The sequence below is a fragment of the Limanda limanda genome, chromosome 2 (assembly GCF_963576545.1).
Source record: "Limanda limanda chromosome 2, fLimLim1.1, whole genome shotgun sequence".
In the NCBI taxonomy this organism is placed as follows: domain Eukaryota; kingdom Metazoa; phylum Chordata; class Actinopteri; order Pleuronectiformes; family Pleuronectidae; genus Limanda; species Limanda limanda.
Genome location: NC_083637.1, coordinates 20,988,555 through 21,012,076, shown reverse-complemented (window position 1 = coordinate 21,012,076; position 23,522 = coordinate 20,988,555). Strand labels below are relative to the sequence as shown.

The following is a 23,522-nucleotide window of genomic DNA, read 5'->3' as shown; positions in this document are numbered from 1 at the left end:
CTTGTATCCTTTGCATCTGTCAATATTTTTAAATTATGTATTATTCATCTGCCCTTTTTGTTTTTAGATTTTGTTAACTATGATTAGCTGAATTGGATTTTTGTTTTCTTGATTTTATTGTAAAGCTTTTTGAAAGTAACTATACAAATAAAGTTATGATTATTAAAGTTATTAATCTGGGATGTCTCACAATGTCCTGACAGAAGAAGGGTCATGTCAGATTTTTCTAACCTTTCTCCGATGTTGACCAATAAGAGCATAGCTGACAGTGCTCTGCTGTAAGAGAAAAAGTCATGCACAAATGTAAAAATGATGTTGTTGGTGTCGCAGCATCTGTGAACTGTGAAACTGAAAAAAGGTTCCATTAAGGTGCGTACGAACAAAACACTTTAAGCACCATACACATCGCTTAGATGCCATATTTGTTTGCATTCTTGTCCCTGGAAGTCACTTGCAAGTGATTTTTTTCAAGTGATGTAATGCTTCTCTCAAAAGACGGCAAAAAGTAATTGGTCTGGAGGCAACGTCATGTTTCTTGGCCATGACACGACAAGAATGTATTAATCTATAATCTCATAATCAAACACACACATGCAAGCACACACACACACACACAGGTACATCTTTTTTCTGCATCTTGCAGCAGGTATGACTCATGAGTGCGTGCGCAAGCATTTAGTTATATGTGCGTACATTTATTTTGTTCTTGTTTAAAGAGACTTCAAGGTGTCGAGAGGAGGTGATGACATCAGCAAACACTTACTCAACAAAATGAGTCAAAGAGTCACAGAGGAAGTCATGTGGTGTGGTCACATGTTCAGTGAGTACTGACCTTTAACATATAGGAACTGAGCAGAGGCACAGTCACCATGGACATTTCTACATTAGCAGGATGAGCCTTTGAAACATACTTAAGGAAAACCAACATTAAATTGGAGTAGTTTTTTCTTTCAGCTATTAACAATGAGTATAGCTCTGTTCCATTTGTGTCTCAACTGAGTCATCATGCATTATAGCCGAGCCCTGAAACTAAATGGACGGCAGCACTTGTTAATGTTAGGAGGATTTCTGCTGTGTGATAGGTCTCTAATCCCTGACCAGGAGACTGAGTCTCAGAAGCACCAAAGACAGCTAAGTCTAATTTGAATTCCAATACAATTGGAGGATTTGGGAATTCAATGCAACTGACAATTGCGTTAATAAAACAAAAGATAAAAAAGTTGAATTATACTTTGTAGACACTTTTAGGAAATGAGATGCAGGCAAACAGACAAAAAATATTTTACCATTAAGAAATATGACTTTAAGCAGAATACATGTGAACTCCTTTAATGAACAAATAATAAGTGATCAAATTAGGACCCTAAAAGCCATAAAAGCAGGTAGCAGATCCAACCTTTAAAATTTTTCATGATATTTTTAACAGAATCTCTTGATCTGTGGATTTGTATATTGCGCAGACATTTCCCAAGGTAGGGTAAAACTTTTCTCTTATCCTTTTCATGACGTTAATCGCTGATTATACAGCCTTGACATAGGAGTCAGGGTGGATACATTAAAAAGCATCCGTGTTATCATTTATCCTACTTCACGGATGAATTTGTTGAAGGTACTTCCTCAGAGAGGTTTGCTGGGTCAAATTCAAAGTACTTTGTAAATAAACAAAAGTGGAGAAGGAGAATAATGGACTGGTAAAGTTGAGTTATAATCATTGGCTAGCAGAACTGAAGACTACTTATACATCCTCAGGTCTACTGTTAGGATGAGGCCTCTTCACCGTGGTCAGCCCAGGGCTGTGTATTTGCTCTGATGGGTGTGGCCTGTATCAACCTGCTCCCACTGATTCACCTGAGACACAATGTTCAACAAGCTCATCGGTGGCAGAAATTCAACTCCAGATCTTCCCTCCAGTCTCTGATTGTTCAGTCGCTTGTGTGGTACAAACGTCACAGGCAAACATTACTCTGTCGTTTTCCTGTCTGTCTGTTTGCCTGTGCTTCAGGTTCATTACCCATTTACCTACTAGCTGCCACATCCAGCTAAATCCCCATCTCTGAACCCCGTCCCCATCTCAACACCTCTGTCGACCCTGCCAACAAAATCAGCTGCAGCTTTTGCAATATAAGACCTTTAAACCTCATCAGTGTCTGAGTCTGTTGTCTGGGCTTTGAGTTCTAGCATTAAACAGCCCTTGACATGTACAACCAAAGTCCAATCCGGAGTTTAATTTTAACTTGACTGTGTAAAACTAGGAACAAATACACAGGTTAATATGAAGCTGTGGTCGATCAGTAAGCTGAATGCGACGTCAGAGCCAAATACAACATGACATCAAACCAAAAACGTGTCCTGCATTCAGTTTAAAAATCTCAAGTAAAGCATGTGCTCAGACTTGAACTTGCTGCTGTGATGAATTTATTGGAGGGTACCATGGTTTATGATTTTAAAACGTGATTTATTCCCTTGAATGTCATCATCTGTTGTGTGTTTTAAAACCGAGGATCTGTTAATGTTTGTATCTGTGGGTATTTAAGGTCAGCAGCTCACAGCTTTGAGTGTGATTGACAGAACTGTGTGTGATGTCTGATTTATTGTATAGATATTCATGTAGCATCATCACTGCTGAAAAGTTTTAGAAGTTTAATGTCAGTCAGATGACGTGTGTGTGTGTGTGATTACATTTTTTTTTTTAAATAACTGCTAATTTTAACGATTAAATTATTTCCTATAATTCCAAACAAAGGTGCATGACTCACAGGGTGAACACATGTCAGACCTTGACGAGGCAAACGTGTACAATGGAAAAATATAAAGTGATTGTCTTTGTATTTAAATGTACTTATCTCATCTGAGTACTGACAAATGATCGCATGCCAAGCATCAGATTGTGTTTTCACTGAGTGTCCTCATGAGCCTTTTCGAACATTAACTCGTGTGTGTGTGTGTGTGTGTGTGTGTGTGTGTGTGTGTGTGTGTGTGTGTGTGTGTGTGTGTGTGTGTGTGTGTTTGCATCACTGTGCTTACAGGCCATCTGTCACCCTCTGTCCTATATAGTGGTCCATTCATCTCAAACAGCTGGCGGCCACACTGACCTCTGTCTCCTCTCTCTCTATGTTCTCTGTCTGTCTGTCTGTCTGTCTGTCTGTCTGTCTGTCTGTCTGTCTGTCTGTCTGTCTGTCTGTCTGTCTGTCTGTCTGTCTGTCTGTCTGTCTGTCTGTCTGTCTGTCTGTCTGTCTGTCTGTCTGTCTGTCTGTCTGTCTGTCTGTCTGTCTGTCTGTCTGTCTGTCTGTCTGTCTGTCTGTCTGTCTGTCTGTCTGTCTGTCTGTCTGTCTGTCTGTCTGTCTGTCTGTCTGTCTGTCTGTCTGTCTGTCTGTCTGTCTGTCTGTCCTGTCTCACTGTGATTATGCAGGTCTCCCTCTGCTTGTGGAATCCCTGGACCATCACAGATGTTTGTCTTTTTAACGCTGGGGAAGTCAGGGAAGTTTCTTGATTCTTTGGAACGTTTGGAGAATAAATGAGTGGCCACACTCTCTTAGTCTAACTGTAGGTGAAGCATTAACCATCCAATGGTGTTAGTGAATTATTTACAGTCATAATGTTGCCATCAGGTCAGTAAGACAGAAAATAGAAATTTGTTTTAAAAAAGGTGATGATCACTTCTAAATATAACAATTCCAAAACCCTGATTTCCGGGTCCCAAACCAAACAATGCAACATGCTGTCAATCAACCTATTGAACCAAATAGGTCAGGTCACCCTAAATCTAAAATACACTTAAACAAGAATGTCTAACTTGTATAGTATTCCATGCTATCTCTTTCAACAGAGTTTACCTCTGCTCAGCAGGTCCCTACAGGGACACATTGCAGGAATGAGCTAATCCTAATCACAGAGGGGCTGTTACATCATGTCTGTGTGCAGACAAGGCAGCACACAGGTAGAAAAGAAGATGAGCTATACACCGAGATCTGTGTTGCCATTCTGGACATGTAAACCATCATCAATCTCTCCATGCTTATCTCTGTTTAACTCATGTTACTCTCTGTCTGTACTGTATCCATGAATCTCTCTGTCTGAAACTGTTTGGCTTCTTTCTTTTCTTCCTGTCATCTCTCCCTATCAACTTTCAGCCATTTTAACAGAGAGCTAATGCTATGTTGTGTTTATTCGATGATTGTGTGTATGTGTGTGAGTGTGTGTGTGTGTGTGTGTGTGTTATTTTTCTCTCTCGACCCACCATATTTTTCTTTCGCTCTTTCTGCTGCCGTGGTTGTTTTCTCCTGTCCGGGCCTCCGCTACACTGTGCTGATTAAGCAGCATTTTATGTCCCATGCAAGGTATCCATGCACATGCACAAACTCACACACACACACACACACACATACACACATACACACACACACACACACACACACACACACACACACACACACACACACACACACACACACACACACACACACACACACACACACACACACACACACACACACACACACACACACACACATACACACACACACACACACACAGGGAGATTATTAGAGCAAAGCTCTGCTGTAGTTCCCAAAGGAGAACCAGTGGCTATTTTGGGCTGCGGAGGACTTAATACTGAGGGAGAGAGAGATGCTTATTGGAAAAGGGACTGAATTGAATAACATTACGATCCTCTCGACCGAAGAGGAGCCACGATTATTGCTGCTGTTGATTGTCCGAAGAAAGCAATGACAATTCAACGTTCGTGAGAGGGAAAGTAACATAAAAAATAGATAAATTCCGATTCAACTCTCAGCATGAAAATGAAAAAGTAAAAAGTCTCTCTCTTTACAGGAGGAGGAATGAGATTACACAACAAAGCTGTGCTTTGCTTGTGAACATTTGACCCGCTCTGGAGGAAAATGTTAAGTCAGTAGTTCAAAGTTCTCATTCTGGCAAATGGCCTTAATGTCTCATGGTTTAAAGTATTTGAAGCTTTGAAATCTATGAAAGATTTGGTTTGTCTTGTAAATATCACAAACATCTCTACTCTCAGACGTCTCTGGGGAGCTGGAGCAGGAACAGAACGTTTTGTTTCTGATCCCAACCCCCTTTTTCTGGGGCTGTTTGGCACAGTCAGGCTAAGCTCCTGTGACACACTGCAGGCTGCTACAGTACACTGGTAAAACTCACACATAATGACAAATGGTGACTGTCAGTCAGTGCAGAAATGAGCCAAACTGAGGGTCATTCTCAAACTAATATGCTCTGGTATTTCAGTAAACTTTAGCCCCTAGTTTTAAATGATAATCCTCTCCTTGGCTTCATGACCTCCAAAGATTGTGCAGCATTTCCTCAACATTTTTCAGTCTTGCAGCTGGAGAGCAGGGCGATGGAATGTAAGGTGTTGTGTTACTTTAGTTAAACGCTGGGCCGGGCCGGAGCATTGCTGAGGACGGTGAGTACATCACAACCTTACAGACGCGTTTCTCAGTGGATTAAGTGTTTTGATACCAGTATTCATGCAGCACCTGTCTGCTTTGTAATATACAAGATATGGAAATCTCACTTTCTACAATATGGGACCTTGAGGAGCTCTGCTGGTAATTATCATGGAGATGGTGTCTATCAGTGCAGAAGGAAAACGGGTTTAATTGACCAGAAGCGTACTGTACGACTCGATCTATAGGACAGTGGATGAAATTAAATGTTATCTTGGAGATGAAAGCAAAGCTCTGGCGATGAGATGGCGACTCTGAGGAGACAGGAAGATGAAAGGAGGATGAGATGATTAGGATGATGGAAAGCAGCAGGGGAAACGAGGCAGGGATGCTGAGCACATGCGAGGGGACTGAAACTAGGGTGAAATAAGGGTCCAAAAAAAGACGAGAAGAGAGCAGAGGTGTGTAGAGTAGGTGAGGAGGGGGTGCAGCAAAGAAGAAGCACAGCTGCCCCAGTCTAGAACAGATGAGCCTTTTCCAAAAATTATTATCATGCTGCTTACCCAGCATCCACGTGAGAGAGGAGGAAGGAGGAGGGCGGCAGGGGAAGTTGGGAGGAGAAAAGGGAAGCGGATGGAGACTGCTGAGCACCACTGGATGGCAATCCTGCTCCAACACTGTGCCAAACATCCAGCTTCTCCAGTTGCTGATGGAAGATTATTTTGCACATTGTCATTTTCTCAAAGCAGGAGAAAGAGATCAGCCCAAAATGGTATAATTATAATAATAGTTATTATCAATATATTTAGTAGGTAAAAATGAAAAATGTACCACCATTTGATTATTTAAATCAAATAAAGAAGTAAGTGATAATGAGAAACAGACTGGCCAGATATAAAATATAAAAAATATATAATTTGTATCAAGAAAATTATAGTTTTTTTGATCTTGTTTACTATTATTATCATTATTCAGTATTGTATAACTTGGAGAGAAAATATTCAAGAAAATCAATAGCTTTTCTTTGTAAATTAACACAGTTACAGTTGCATATATATACTTACCAACACTAACACACACACATGCTTGGACTTTTTTGGTGAGAATCAGATTAAGCTGTTGATTTTATGGCCCAAGAGTTTGAGGATAAAAATAAATCTGTTATGTGATGGGTGCGGCCGGGGGAACCGAGAATTAGACAAGAGTTTTCTATCACTGATGAGTCTCGGTAAAGTTCAGTCACAATTAGAAGGATCATTCGTCCTAAAACTCAAATCTATTCACATTACAGACAGAGTAAGACACAAAAGGATGTGGGTATGGAAGTAAAACAGAGAGCAGCAGTCCCTTAACCACTGATAAAACCAGTAGACATGTAAGCAGTGACTTTGTGGAGCAGCTATTTGTTTCAGAAAGTGGCTGACGTCTCATTCTATGACTTTTTATCATCAGCCTCAAAGAAGAACAGTGCTTCTGAAAATTTGAGGAATCCTGAATTAGCTCTCGCTTTGTTCTACTGTTAGCCCCGGACATGAAGCACAGAGTGTCGAGTAACCACAGATACATCTTGTAAGAAAAATGTGTTACTGTCAGCTGTGTGTACGTGTGTGAAGCACAGAGACCAGATAAATATAAATATACAGCAACTAATAAAAACAACAGAAATAATAATATATAGTTATAATAATAATAATAATTATAATAATAATAATAATAATAATAATAATAACAGGAAGAGGAATAAGAATAATAAGAATAACTAGAAGGTTTTGCATGAATTTTTACAATTACATGAAATGAAATGTGTCCCACACTGTGATTCTTGTGAGGTAATTCTATAACCTATAGTGTCCTTAGCTCAGTTAGTATTTACATTATTATGAGTATTAAAATTTGCAGGACTTCAACCAACTATTAATTGCACAATATCTTACACTATGTAAATTTAAAAAGAAAAAGAAAGATATAAATATCCTGTGCGGACTGCACAGGATATGCGCAGTCCACTTCTGCGCAGGAGGTAAATACATTTTTAAAAAATTAAATTACAAAATTAAAAAAAATTATAAATAAAATAAATAGATAAATAAATAACAGAAAATAAATGAAAAGTAAATTTTCACCACTTTCTAATTTTCCGCAAATTTTGGTAAGAATTAGAGCATGTTTAAAGCCCTCAAAAAGGGCTTCAATGTCTGTCAGCGCCTGTCAGTGCTCGAGCCCTAAAAAGACTATTGGACAAATCGTTGATGGTCACAGTGTGTATGAAGCTGCGCATGGGTTTTCATGTGAGCTCTTGTATGTCAGATAGCATTTAATTTAATTTTTATGTGTGGAAGAGTGCATGGTCATAACATGACCCCGATTAATCAAAGTCACCATGAAGGCCTGTGTGTGACTCATCCTCTTTTTATTGGACAGAGACAGCAGTAAAGCTGGACTCTAGCGCCATCTACTGTCCTGTTTGAGGATAAGCACTTCTAAAGCACCTGAGTGAATGTTATTGCGAGGCCACTGGACTGGAATATGGGAAACATCACACAGGAAGTGGATGTGTTATGCTTTGTCCTTTCATGACTGCCATTTGATGTTTCGTGGGAAATGCCGAGCTGACAACAAAAGAAAACTGGGGCTCTGCTGGGAAAACCTACTAGAGGCTGAAGTGATACAGGGTGGTGCTGAGAGAAGTTATAATTAACCAACGTTACTGCAACATTTCACCTCTTAAAGTAGTACTTTATGAATAAACATAATTTTTATTCCATGCATTCTTCACCTTGTCAAAACATAGTGTGTATACTACCAACCATAGACTGAACATTTAAATATGGGCAACATGACTGGTCCCCAAAAATGGAGGCCAAACTGTTTTGATGTTCATGCGCTCATTTTCCAAATATATTTGGCCGTTTGATGCTTTTGTGATGGACAGCTTACTCACGACTGAAGGAGAGAGTATATTCCCAGATTTCCACATCACAAACTCCAAATGCACAAGATGGTGTCATTTGTGTCCAGGATAATGCGGCTTCAGTTAGGATAGTGGGAGGAAGTGGAGACGCGTTGCCCGTCTTTATTTACAGTCTTTGTTACCAACAATGTGACTGTTGACGGCGACATTTTTAGAGGGGACTCTGCTCCCTCTGGTGGCCATAAAATGCACAACACATTTGTTTCCACATTCATAGTTCACCTTAAGACTGAAAAACACACTTATAAAATTCAAACGTAAAATCTTATCAAAATGTTAACTTAATGTATAACTAGGGTTATACGAGGGTTAACTATGTAAATCAATTGTCTGTATATTCTTAGTCATCCGGGTCATGTTCAAAGCCTCAACCTCTTAGATAAGAGGCAAAATATCTTTTAAGGATTTACAGCCTTATCTATTTGTCCTTCATTCTACCCTTATATGTATCACAGATCTTGTAGCTGTACCATTAGATCCCATGTAAATATATTCGGTGTCGCATTATGGTGATAGATTTGACATCTACATTATTAAACAGATGACACACAGGCAGGTATAACGCTTAAACTATCTTAATAAAGAAGACAGAAAAAGGCAGATGTAGTCCAAAAAGCTCAAATTCAGGTAGGAACCAGCAACATGGAGGCACCATGAAATCCAGGAAACAAATCAAACCAGAAGCACAAGGAGGTCAGACGCGAGAAACAGAACTAAAACACAAAGACAGTCAGGCGAACAGCCAGGGGCGAGTATGGAGAAAATAGACTATATACACAAAAGGAAGCAGTGATAAATAAACTCTGGTGTGACAAGTTAGTGCAGCTGCAGAAAATCATAATGGCTGTAAAATCAGATAATGTCACAAAGTAAAACACAAATAAAAACTGCCATTACATAAAAAGGCCACACAACAGAGAGATTCACAAAGGTAAAAAAATAATCCTTCAAAGAGCCTCCAAAAAAGATTGAAACTGGGGCAGAATCATAACAAGAACTCTTTATATAAAACTGCATTTGTATTAATGTTTGAGAAGCACGTACCCATGTTCATTCAGTTATAGCTGTAGTATCCGTCAGGCAAGAGTAAACAACTCTCTAAATTCTCCCTCTCCATTTCATGAGGCTGATCTAAAAAAAATGACTTTGCTTGAATAAAATTGTTCTTCTGAAGAGTGAATTCACCAGTATTATATTATTTTCTATGTAAAAACTCTGTAAAAAGAGCAGTAAAACGTTTTCTTGTGTATAATGCAGGCACAGTTTAATTTATGATCAAAGAAGTACCGATAAATGCAGTATGGTCAATATTGTGTCACAGCTGACGGCTCGTAAAATGCTAAAAGATCTTATATGTAGCCGGGAGAAAAGCCATGGAGAGCTTTAAAAGCCATCAATAAAATCTTAATATCAATTATAAAACATACAGGGGGCCATTGTTAATATGCTAGAACAGGAGGGATGTGGTCAAGCCTGGCAGCTGTGTTATGTGCAGTCGATCAACAGAGTTTTGGCTTAGGGAAGTAAAAGGCTGTTACAATATTCAATGTGTGATGAAATAAATACACCATCAGTCAATGTTTTCCAAGAGACTGTTTATAATCTATTAACAGTGCCCTGTGCCAAGCTAAATAGATATAAGGTGCTGGTAGTTGTCTGGATCAGGGACTTCTGCTTTTATGCAGAAGAACAATATACGTATACATATACAGTTTGGAGGTTTAACATCTAAAAAAGACAAGTTCATGACCACGTAAAAAAACCCAATATGTTTTGTAAATAATGAAGAAAAACTGGTTTAATGCACCTGTAGTTTATTTTATTAGGTCTATTTGCAGAGTGTACATTGAGTTCCGGTAAAGGCTGGTTCAGAGGTTTTGCTCGTGTATTTGTTTGTTTGTTGGTTAAGCTTGTATTGGTAGGATGTTTCACCCATGCAGGCAAAACCAACAGCCTGAGAGTCGCAGTTTTCACTTTCCCTCACGCTGGAAAGAATCACAAATGAAGAATATGCAAAGTGACATCAGTGCATCACAGTTGTTGAAAGCAAACAGTTGAGATATTAATTACTTTAAGGCAAGCAGATGTATTCATGAAACACATTTCATACACAGAGGTATATTCAATGTGCTGTACAGGAATATTCAACCAAGGTTAGTTATATAATACAAATAAAATGTTTAGAACATTGTAAAATGATATGAAAGTAGATTTATAAGCTACTTAAAGACGATCTGATCCTTTACTATTCTTACCTAAAAATGGTGCAGTGTGTTCCAATTATGTAAATATTGTGTCCTCCTATTTTCCCTTTCTTCTAATCAAATACAGTTGTAAATACCTGCAAATAAAAGCTGGAATTCTCAACTGTTATCTCATATCATATTCAATAAAAACAAACAATAGAATAAATGTCCCAATAGTGATCACTGTAATTGGAGCAGCAGGGAACACTGACTTATCACTGACTCCACACAGTTCATTAACCAGCAACCTTCGAGACACGAACAAACTTTTCTAATCTGCGGGCCAATGCTGTTCCACCTCTTCCTCGGAACGGAAAATTAATTTCCAAAGTACTTTCATCACATTTGCAGTGATAACATTGTGTTATAATTCTGACTCAAGGGTCCACACACTGCTGAAAGATGTAAAAAGGAGTTTCTTTAACTAAATATGACATCTCGTATGGAAACAAAAAGAAACGCCTGATTATTGGTATGTATTTTGTGCTGATGGTTGAAGTTTGGGCGTTTACAGCACAGGTAAATAACATTAAAAATTTAACAATCTTACAGGTAGGAGGAAACTCTGCCTATTCAGCAACAGAGAACAGCTCGTGAGAGAGCGTTCATGACCTGAGGTGAACTCAACTGTGAAAGGCTCTTTGTTCCTGATAATTAGTAAGACGTATGAGAGCTATAAAGAGAGGTAATAAACATCATAATAAAATTTTATTTCTGTGTAATGACTTAGCAGTGTAGCCTTCATAGCCAATAAAAAACATGTTGAACTGCGAATATAGCTAGCATTAGCATGAGCAACTGTTTTATAATAATAATTATTATTATTATTATTTGTGAATATGTTGAGATATTGTTTGTATTGTATTGAGACTTAAGTTGGTGATTTTCAAATAATGCAGCATTCAGTGGATTTTGTTCATTATAATTGTTAAAATGGATTCACTGAAACTGGTTTTATTCAACATGCAAAACAGCACACATATCTTTTTTCAAACGCAGCAGTTTAAAGACAGTTATCTTATCTTATCATTCTTTTATTGTCCATTGTCAGGTTGTTCTAATTTATTCTTACATTTTTGCAGTTATACATTTCTGAAAATGTCCTATTTCTGTGAAAGTCTAAATCTAGTGTGAGCACCTCATGAGCAACAGTAGGCAGTGACATTACTGACTTGAAAAGCAGCAACATGTGCTCCTGTTAATTTGATGATTTGAACATAATTTGCAGGGATATCATTTCATAGCATGTCGGTGGTGATCCACCCGTTGGTAAAACTAGAGGGAAAACAGAGACAACAACATTAGAAGCAAAGGCAATTTTATTGATGAGGATGAGAGAAGAGCAGGAGGGAAGAATAACACAGAAGCACTTTGTTCCTACCAGGCATATGTCACAGTAGCCTACGAAAAATAAATAAAGGAAATAAGGTATCTGGAAAAAAAATGTTTTAATAGACTTAATATAAATACCTCAGCTGCTAACCCCTTAATAAGCACCAAGTAATTAATATGTCATATGCTATAAAAATCCTCTAAAAAGAAATCGAACCAAAACACACACAAATACATTTCTATCTCACAAGTAAATAAATAAAAACTCTGAAAACTTTAGACTTTAACATATTCACATTTCAGTCATCTCCTCCACAGCTCAATCATCACCAGTTACAGATATTCTTCACTTGTCCCCACAGCTTCAGGAGCCACATATTAACGCCCATTAACCATAGAGAGTATCCTGACTGGCTGCATCACCGCCTGATATGGCAGCTGCACCGTCCTGAACCGTTAGGCTTTACAGAGGGAGGTGAAGTCTGCTTAACACATCACAAGGACAGAGCTACCATCCATGGAGGAACTCTACACCCAGCGGTGTAGGAAGAAGACCAACCGGATCATTAAAGACCCCTATCACCCCAGCCATAATCTGTTTTGCCTGCTGCCGTCTGGCCGCAGCATCCGGGCCCGCACCTCCAGGCCAGAAGACTTTTAAACTCCTCCAAACTGTCATAATTCCGTTAACTCTGAACCTAAGCATAATTGCACTATTGCACACACTTGCACTATTGTTTTTCTTTGTTTTCTTTAGGTAAATATATATTTAAGATATGTTTATTTTATTTCTATTTTAAATTTGTATATTCTATTTAATCTTATTTTGCTCTATATTTTGTTTGTCTACTTGTAATATTCTGAGCATTGCTATAAGAGAGCCTGTGACCCAAGCATTTCATTGCAAGCGACTGCTTAATGTAATCGTTGTGCATATGACAATTAACTCTTGAATCTTGAATCTCGTCTCAAGTCTGTCAGATATTGAATTTCTGGGGTCAACATCTTTCGGCACAACACCTGATATGCTATGTCTATATTTTTGTTCAGGTTGTATCCCATGATAGACTTTTCTCTGTCGGGCTGCCATGGCTGCATGGCCTCCTCATGAATCCTTCCAGCCTCAACAGAGTGACTTCCCTCAATGCAGATCCGCACCATCTCTGCATTCCTCATCCTGAGCTCTGCGAGATCCTTTGCCATACGTTCTCTTCCATATGCATCCACCTTCTTCCAGAACGTCAGGTTGAAATGTTTGTAAAGTTCCCAGTCGATGCTGTTCCACTGCAAGGCCTTTGCCCTCTGATCTGGGGTCAGTTTAGACACAGTGGTTTCCTTACGGGAGTTGAGCTTAAAGAAGAGGAGATCACTCATTTCCCAGCAAAGGATGTCCTTAAGCAGAATGAGCGATTCCTCAAAGTGCTCCGTGAGCATGACCAAGTGAAAACGCTCGTCAATGAGCCTGATGCTTTCCTCCACACGAGGGTCATCTGCATCCAGGGTGTTGTCCTGTCCGAAGTCAAAGAAGAGCAGGTTTTTCAGGAAGAAGGAGTTAAATTCATCGAGGCTGAAGTAGATGGTGGGATCCCGCAGGAACTCGGCCATCTTATCTTCACCTGGTATCCTCTTGGTCAGAGGAACAATATTTGCAAAGTAATGGAAAGCCGACTCAAAGAGCTGGGCAGGATCTCTCAGGATTGTGATGTATGTTGTGTCTCTGGGCAGCACTTTGGCCACCTCCGGTGCATTGAAGCGCATGTGGTTACACATGATGTTAAAAAACGTGCCAGATCTTAAGCCTTGAACGTATGTGTGCTGAAAGTGAGAGGGATAGAGGAAGCTGTAGTCACCGCTGATTGGGAAGGCAAATTTCAGTTTCCGCTTCTGTCCAAAGCGGTACAGGACGTTGAGGAAGGTGCTGCTCGCTGTTTTGTGGGTCTTCAGAAACATGATGTCCACTTTAGGAACGCAGACGTTATTGTCTTTCTGGGAGCCATTTGTGGTTGACTGGTTGCTGTGTTGGCCCAGTAGGAGAGCATGGGACTGAGGCACTGGAAGCCTGGAGGAAAAGTCAGCATGAGGAGATTACTTACTGTCGCCAATATCTATCAGGACAACTTCTCCTTCTACATTGAAAACAATAATACAACATGTATTTGTGTCCGGCAAATATAGTGAGCCAATACATGTGCTAAACATACTCTGAATAAGGTTACAGAACAAAGTAAAACAAATCTTGAATTTATTTATATATATATACACATATAATTATATCCAAAGGCTCTGTGTTCACACCTGATTTAACTGTTATTAGGCCATTAAACGGGTGTTATCAAGACAAATCTATCACATACATTTGGGCTTTTAGGAGCTTCCTACACTGTACCATCTCTGGTCATCGAAAAAAGAATGACCAGGGCTTGGAATAAGACATGCTCCTGGACAATGAGTATAATCTGTTATTCAACCCACCCCCCACAAAGAACACCACAGGAGGACTTTTCTTCAAAACACTATCGACCATCAAACTACTATAATCCTGATCCACCGTAACCCTCCACGGAGTTTCAGAGAAATCTATTGTGGGGTTTTTGCATAATCCTACACACAAACATGAAACTAATGCAGTCTGGACAGCCCTTATGGGAAAGCCTTAATTTACTGTCACCTTTGTTTTCCTTTTAAGTGTCAATATATGTTATGACATTGTCATTAGTTGCTACACTTCTGTTAAATGGAAACATTCTTACCCAGTTGGACCGAAGGAGTTGTGCAGTGTAGACAAACAGTAGAGCAGAGTCACACTGATGAACAAACCAGCCACAGTGAGACGGCTCGGCACCAGCTGCCACCACGGCCTCTGTTGGTTCTGGAGCATGGTAACGAAGATCACCTCATGAGAAGAGGAGGGAGTAAAAGACAAACACAATCTTTATAACACTTTTCCTCACAAATAACACAGTCTTTTTTGTATACTTAAAAATGAATAGACTTTCAGTACGAGGTTAATCAAGCTCCATACCTTCTGGGATTTAAAAAATGTAAATAACATTAAATTTAAATAAACTTACATGTAGGAGGAAACTCTGCCTGCTCAGCAACAGCTTGTGAGAGAGCGTTCATGACCTGAGGTGAAACCAACTGTGATAGGCTCTTTGTTCCTGAGCTTTAGAAAGACGTATGAGCTATAAAGAGAGGTAATAAACATCATAATAAAATTATAATTATGTGTATTGACTGAGCAGTGTAGCCTGCATAGCACCAATAAAAAACATATCCAATGATGCAAGTTCTTTTATCCCAAATATGAGAAGAGCCGGTCTCGGTTTGGTTCAATCAAGTATTTATTAAGAAGCAATGAAAAGGTTTGAAAAGTTACAGCAATGCAATGGGCATCCAAAGCACAACCCCCGGCCGTCTAGCGGCACCGGGCAGTCAAGAGTCGCATCGCACGGACGGACGGTTGTAATTTTTTATAACAGTAGGTAGAACAGGATTGGTCAATAACGAGGGGGAGTCGAGATTTGGTTCTTCCTTGATGGTGCGGAGGTGTAGTCCACCCTCTTGGCACTGGAATCAGGAAGTGATGAGGAGCAGCTTCCAGTCTCGCTCCTCCTCTGATAGTTGCTGGGCAAATCTTCACATAAACAAGCCTTGACTCAGCTGACACCTTGTGAATCGATGTTGTTGCTAATTGGAGTAAAGAATATTGTGTTCCTGCTATATCGGCTGTATGTTCTGTTTGTGTAAACATGCGCATCCTCCAAACAAAACAACGCCTTTCTGTCTTTCTGTCTTCATAAAAAGTCAGAAATGACAACAAGTTAAAATACAGTGTATTGTATGCCACAGATTCACAGTTCCCACAACAGGCAGCGGCTCTTATCAGACCTCTTGTCAAGACAGGTGTGAGACTGACCAGCGATGTGACCAACTTCAAGATTAACACTAAGCAGCAACAGTTATTATAAGTCATTGTGTGAAGGCCATATATCTGGCCCAAACTGCTCCTGCAATTGTTTAGAGTTCAGTTCTATTGCCATCTTCACAGACACACACACACATACAAACTAAAATTTAAAATCCAAACACAAACTGTGAATATAGTCATCATTAGCATTAGCAACTATTTAATGACTACCCTGGAAGAAATGTGATGAGTTTTGTGTCAAACTTCATTCCTTTACTCACCAAGAGCTGTTTCCTGTGGGGACGCATCACTGGTGTTAACTGTTAGTTTTCCTTCTGCAATATGCTAGCATGGTGATCTGTTCAGATTTCCCCTGGCCACACCCTCTGTCTAGAAATGAAGCCAAAATCTCCCGGGAACTAACGCTAGTCAGTTATTCAGCCTCAGCTGCCAGTCACAACATTTCCCCATGCTTTCATCAATCAGCTCATTAAAACGAAGAACACTGAAAATGGACAGAAACCATTTTATATTATTATTATTATTTGTGAATTTTGTTGAGAAATTGTTTGTATTGTATTGAGACTTCAGTTGACCGGCCTATGAACACAGCTTCAAAGATCAAGGGAAAAGTAAAGACGAAAGGAGGGACTCTTTGTGTTGCAGAGTTTTTTCAAATAATGCAACATCCAGTGGATTTTGTTCATTATAATTGTTAAAATTGATCCACTGAAACTGGTTTTATTCAACATGCAACACAGCACACGTCTCTTTTTTTCAAACGCAGCAGTTTAAAGACAGTTATCTTTTTTAATCTTATCTTATCTTATCATTCTTTTATTGTTAATTTTCAGGTTGTTTCTCATTTATTCTTACATTTTAGCAGTTATTAATTACTGAAAATCTCCTATTTCTGTGAAAGTCTAAATCTAGTGTGAGCACCTCTTGAGAAACAGTAGGCAGTGACATCAGTGACTTGAAAAGCAGCAACATGTGCTCCTGCTAATTTCCATAATTTGAACATAATTTGCAGTGATATAATTTGATAGTATGTCGGTGGTGATCCACCCGTCGGTAAAACTAAAGGGAAAAACGGAGACAACAACATTAGAACCAAAGGTAATTTTACTGATGAGGATGAGAGAAGAGCACGAGGGAAGAATAACACAGAAGCACTTTGTTGCTATCAGGCATACGTTACAGTAGCCTACGAAAAATAAATAAAGGAAATAAAGTATCTGGAAAATAATTATTTATTAGACTTTCTTTGACTAAATACCTCAGCTGCTTGCCCCTGAAGAAGCAGTCATGTAATGAATATGTCATATCCTATAAAAATCCTCCAAAAAGAAATCCAACCAAAACACATACATTTCTTATTTGGTGGTGTCTCACTGCTATGACCTTGACAAACAGGGTGTATGCCCTTATTCGGTGATGTTTTGTCCAACTGCTACAGCGGAGGGACACAGCAGATGGACACAGATGATGATTTCATGTCTTTTTTTCAGATTATGTTTTATGAAACGCTTCTTTTTATAAGCTCTGGCTTTTGTGAACTTGTGCCCAGTTCCACTTTGAGCACCCGTAATTGTTGTGTAACCTCGGCAGAGCTAACTATTAAAAAGACTCAAAGTCAACTCCAGTCTGAGAATTTCATTATTTCAAATCTCAAGATGAATTTCCATCACAAACTTGGCGCCACAAACAGGATCCCTTGAAAGATCATCTGGACCCGAGAAGTTTTCGGTGGCTGATCAACCGGGAGAGAAAAAATCTTCTGCCTCTATCTCCAACACTGTTGGTAGAAGATAGAAGATTTTTTCTTCTGCCTCTATCTCCAACACTGTTGGAGATAGAGGCAGAAGATTTTTTCTTCTGCCTCTATCTCCAACAGTGTTGGACCAACAGTGAAGAGAAGGGAGGGCTGCAATAACTGGGGTTCCGGACCTTCTTCACAGGGATCCAAAGACCTCTCTTTGGTCATCTTATATCTGGTGAGATGTTGAAATTCAGATTCCTTATGACTGTTTAGGTGATTTCTCTAATACAAAATCCAACATAGGAAATAACACATTTAATGGGTTTTATTTGGAACGGGTGTATTAGTCATTAGTGATTATTGTGGATTAATGATATAAATCTGACCAGTCCTCGTGGCAATCATCCTAGTTGAAGGCATTTTTCCTGTTTTTCTGGAGAAAAAAAACAAGGATTCGTGGAGACGTCCACGTCTTAAATTGAGTTTTAAAAGGAAATTGTAGATGTGCACGATTACATACACTTAATTGAGAAGGATGAGTTACAAGGGAAGTCAGGGACTTAAAAACCCAGAAAGTCCAAATGGTGGGCCAAACTACGGCCCGTATCAAATTCTAAAGGTACAATGGACCATGGCCCACTGTATTGCATTTCTTAGTTTAAACACTAGGGGGCGCCAAACTTACTAATAAATTCAGTCAATTAAAGTTGATGACAATTTGTTAGCAAGCCCAATAACTTATTTGTGTAATAAGCTTGAAATATCCACATCCCCTATTTCTCTTCTTGTCTCTCCCTTCATACAGGACAATGAAGGGGGATCAGCTTCCTAAGAACCAATCTGACGCTGTCACTGAGAGAATGACCTGCCAACCTTATTGTAAAAAATAAAATGAAAATCTACTAATGGAGAGCTATGATGGAGGCTTTTTTTTTCTTCAAACATGTTCAATTATCAAACGTAATTTACCTGCATTTGATTGATTTTGCCAATATAATTGCATTAGAAGTGAGGCAGTCACGTCTAGTCCTTCGTATATTTTTCTGTATGTGGCCCTCGGGAAAAAAGGTTTGGGCACCCCTGTTCTAGAACCTCTCCCTGGTGGATGTGACTCTCTACGTATGCAAAGTGCGTAGGTTGAAGTCTCGTCGATATTCTTCTATGATTTGATGTTTTTTATTGATGTTTGTTATGGTGTTTCTTGATTATTTTCGTTAGTGATCGTATTTTTATTGATGATGGAAGGGGGAAGTGTGCTGTAAAATGCCACTAACCAGGTGTCTCACTGCTGACAGGAAGGAACCCCTATTTGGTGGTGTCTCACTTCTATGACCTTGAGAAACAGGGTGTATGCCCTTATTCTGTGATGTTGTCTCCAGCTGTTACAGCAGACGGACACAGCAGATAGGCACAGATAATGATTTCATGTCTTTTTTCATGTCGTTTTATGAAACGCTTCTTTGTATAACTTCTGGCTTTTGACAACTTGAGGCCAGTTCCACTCTGAGCATCTGTGCTTGTTGTGTAACCTCTGCAGAGCTAACTTTTAAAACGACTCAAAGACAACTCCAGTCTGAGAATTTCATTATTTCAAATTTCAAGATGAATTTCCATCACACTATTTATTTCTATTTAAAGTAGCCAACAAAGTAACCAACGGATTTGAGAAAAAAAAAAAATGCAAATCACACAATATGACACATTTTGATACGTATATTATATTGAAATGGTAACACACATACACACACAGCAGTTTAAAAACATGTTATAATATATACATTACCAGCAGATTACTGTTAGGGTAGATAACATCACATTACAAGTAAATTAATAAAAACGTACAACTTTACATATTCACGTTTCAGTCATCCCCCCACAGCTAACTCATCACCAGTTAATGATATTCCTTACATATCCCCACAGCTTTGTGAGCCACATGTTAACCCCCAAGTCTGTCAGATATTGAATTTCTGGGGTCAACATCTTTCGGCACAACACCTGATATGCTTTGTCTATATTTTTGTTTAGGTTGTATCCCAAGATGGACTTTTCTCCGATGGGCTGCCATGGCTGCATGGCCTCCTCATGAATGCTTCCAGCCACAACAGAGTGACCTCCCTCAATGCAGATCCTCACCATCTCTGCATTGCTCATCCTGAGCTCTGCGACATCCTTTGCCATACGTTCTCTTCCATATGCATCCACCTTCTTCCAGAATGTCAAGTTGAAATGTTTGTAAAGTTCCCAGTCGATGCTGTTCCACTGCAAGGCCTTTGCCCTCTGCTCTGGGGTCAGTTTAGACACAGTGGTTTCCTTACGGGAGTTGAGCTTAAAGAAGAGGAGATCACTCAACTCCCAGCAAAGGATGTCCTTAAGCAGAATGAGCGATTCCTCAAAGTGCTCCGTGAGCATGACCAAGTGAAAACGCTCGTCAATGAGCCTGATGCTTTCCTCCACACGAGGGTCATCTGCATTCAGGGTGTTGTCCTGTCCGAAGTCAAAGAAGAGCAGGTTCTTCAGGTAGAAGGAGTTAAATCCATCGGCGCTGAAGTACAAGGTAGGTTCCCGCAGGAACTCGGCCATCTTATGTTCACCTGGTATCCTCCAGGTCAGAGGAACAATATTTGCAAAGTAATGGAAAGCCGACTCAAAGAGCTGGGCAGGATCTCTCAGGATTGTGATGTATGTCGTGTCTCTGGGCAGCACTTTGGCCACCTCCGGTGCGTTGAAGCGCATGTGGTTACACATTATGTTAAAACACATGCCAGATCTGAAGCCTTGGACGTATGTGTGCTGAAAATGAGAGGGATAGAGGAAGTCGTTACGACTGTTGGGGAAGGCAAATTTCAGTTTCTGCTTCTCTCCAAAGCGGAACAGGACGTTGAGGAAGGTGCTGCTCGCTGTTTTGTGGGTCTTCAGAAACATGATGTCCACTTTAGGAACGCAGACGTTATTGTCTTTCTGGGAGCCATTTGTGGTTGACTGGTTGCTGTGTTGGCCCAGTAGGAGAGCACAGGACTCAGGCACTGGAAGCCTGGAGGAAAAGTCAGCATGAGGAGATTACTTACTGTCGCCAATATGTAATTCTCCTTCTACATTGAAAACAATTATACAACATGTATTGGTGTTCGGCAAATAAATTCAACACAAATCTATCACATGCATTTGGGCTTTCAGGGGCTTCCTACACTGTAATACAAAGAAAGACCCACAAAGACTGTACACTGTTTCCCCAACAATGGACCCTGGATGGCTGAGGACATCATGGATCACGCAACAAGGAGAAGGCTGCCTTCAGGAGCAGGGACAAGGAGGAGCTGAAGAAGGTTCAGATTGAACTGAGTGAAAGATCACATATTACAGGAGGAATCTGGAGCGAAAACTCCAGAAAAACAGCATGAAAGACTTCTGGAGCGCTACGAGAACCATCTCTGGTCATCGAAAAAAGAATGACATGGGCTTGGAAGGAGACATGCACCTGGACAATGAGTATAATATGTTCTTCAACCCATCCCCACTAAGAGCACCACAGAAAACCACAAGAAGGCTTTTCTTCAAAACACTATCGACCATCAAACTACCATAATCCCCTGATCCACCCTACCCCTCCACGGAATTTTATGGAAATCTTTTGTGTAGATTTTGCATAATCACCTGCAGTCTGGACAGCCCTTATGGGAAAGACATCATTTACTGTCATCTTTGTTTTCCTTTTAAGTGTCAATATATTTTATGACATTGTTATTAGTTGCTACACTACTGTTAAATGGAAACATTCTTACTCAGTTGGACTGAAGGAGTTGTGCAGTGTAGACAAACAGTAGAGCAGAGTCACACTGATGAACAAACCAGCCACAGTGAGACGGCTCAGCACCTGCTGCCACCACGGCCTCTGTTGGTTCTGGAGCATGGTAACGAAGATCACCTCATGAGAAGACTAGGGATTAAAAGACAATCACAATCTGTATAACACTTCTCTTCAAAAGTAATACAAACTTTTTTGTATACTTAAAAATTAATAGAATTTCAGTACGAGGTTAATCAAGCTCCAAAGCTGCTGGTATAAAAAAATTAAAAGAAGCTCAAATTAATAATTGTCTCCTGTTTAGCATGGAGAGAAATGTCTCCATTTTGTGTTGTGTGATTACCATAGACTGTATGGTTATTACATGTTTTGTTTTTCTCTGTAGTGTTAGTCTTGAATATTTTTAAAGTCATCAGAATTTATAAGCCATGTCATAAAGATTAACTTTCAATTTGAAACCAGAGGGCAAAGTCTGCACTAGAATAAAGCACTTAGGATGAGATCATCTTCATCTGTTTTTATATCTTAAAATGTGTGACCATTGAATAGCGCAGCATGTAATATTTTTAAAGTTTTTTTATAAACTAAAAACGTAAAGTAAATATCGTGTTGCTACAGAAAGCTGCAGTCTACTGCATTAGCTACATTACTTTGAGCGGACTGAAATTAACACATCTATTGTAACACATGAATTGTGTTGTTGAGTTTTTCAATCATTACATTACATTACATTTCATTCAGCTGACACTTTTATACAAAGCGACTTAGAATAAGTTCATTCAACCATAAGGGTACAAGCCCAGAACAACAAGCTCTGGGTTTCTTAAATTTTCTTCAAAAAAATGCCAAACTACAAAGTGGTCAATGTCAGGGCCATCATTACCAAATTCACACTTTTTTTCAAATGTCCACATTAATTCAATTCTGTTTTTACGAATCTGCACAAGAAGAGATACAAAATGTTGATTTGCAAGCAAAAATAAAAAACTAAAACCTACCATGTGTGTGACATGTCAGTCGCTGGGCAAACACATTGAATATCCAGCTACAGCCAGGATCCCTTATCTTTATGTGGCTTTATTTATGGCTTCCCTTGTTGTTGCCTGGATGATTATCTGAGCATTAACTTCCCTAGTGACCAAATCAGATAGCATATCAGCTGTTATGTCTAACGTGTGGAGGAGGACAGAGGGAATTTTTTTCACATTGTTTGAATATATAACCAAATTCAATGGTTTAAATATATCTGCCGCTGTATTTCAGCTTTTTATCAAATGCTGTTTCTCTAAAGAATCACTCTGTAGCTCCTGAATCTACCAAGAATGTCATTGGGTTCTGGTACTAGTTTACATGCATCATGATCAAAACGTGCATACACACCTTCCTGAGATTGTGCATTTGACTGATGTTTTTTATCAGTTGCTGTTAGAATCTTCTGAAATGTAATTATTCTTGTTTAAGTTTGCGTCAGTGTTGGTGTGCTCACGTGCTCGCAGGCCTCCCTCTTCACGTGCAGAGTTGATAATGCACCCAGTGATGTTCAGCTCGAACCCATTGACCTGCAGTCTGGTACTGGCAGAGCACTATCCGTCAATATCACTGCTGGAGTTTTATTCTTTTCTCAAAGAGGAGAACATTCCACACATGAGGAGGCATGCTCTGTGATGAAGTTGAACAAATCCCGATACAGATCCTCTCTCAATGACGATCATCTGTCAGCTGTCCTCGCATGTCCACCTCAGACATTCAACTGATCTTTGAAATACTGAAAAAAACAGGCATATTTTGTTCACGATAGTTGTTAAATAGTGATATAATGTTGGCTTTATTACTATTTCTGCTTCACTTTTCATTGTCGAATCACAACATTTAGTCCTACCAGTAGTAGCTTATCAAAGTTGACAGCAGATCAGTGTTAATTTTGGCAGCTATTTTTGATTTAGTCTTAGTCTTAGTCTTTTGACGAAAATGCATATTAGTTTTAGTCTAGTTTTAGTCATTTTTATCCTTCTTAGTTTTAGTCTAGTTTTAGTCGACAAAAACAAATTACATTTTAGTCTAGTTTTAGTCGACGAAAAC

The 23,522-nt window shown here is 39.4% G+C and overlaps 2 protein-coding genes across 2 annotated transcripts; both read right to left on the bottom strand.

Annotated features, from left to right (window-relative positions):
* Positions 1 to 12,292: 12,292 nt before the first annotated feature.
* LOC132997100 (galactosylceramide sulfotransferase-like) lies at positions 12,293 to 14,844 on the bottom strand. Its single transcript, XM_061067418.1, has 3 exons — positions 14,717 to 14,844; positions 12,938 to 14,025; positions 12,293 to 12,354 (listed from the first exon to the last, which is right to left on the bottom strand). The coding sequence occupies exons 1-3, from the start codon at positions 14,842 to 14,844 to the stop codon at positions 12,293 to 12,295; spliced, it is 1,278 nt and encodes a 425-aa protein (XP_060923401.1).
* Positions 14,845 to 19,525: 4,681 nt separating this feature from the next.
* On the bottom strand, positions 19,526 to 21,548 carry LOC132997195 (galactosylceramide sulfotransferase-like). Its single transcript, XM_061067426.1, has 2 exons — positions 21,421 to 21,548; positions 19,526 to 20,672 (listed from the first exon to the last, which is right to left on the bottom strand). The coding sequence occupies exons 1-2, from the start codon at positions 21,546 to 21,548 to the stop codon at positions 19,526 to 19,528; spliced, it is 1,275 nt and encodes a 424-aa protein (XP_060923409.1).
* Positions 21,549 to 23,522: the final 1,974 nt, after the last annotated feature.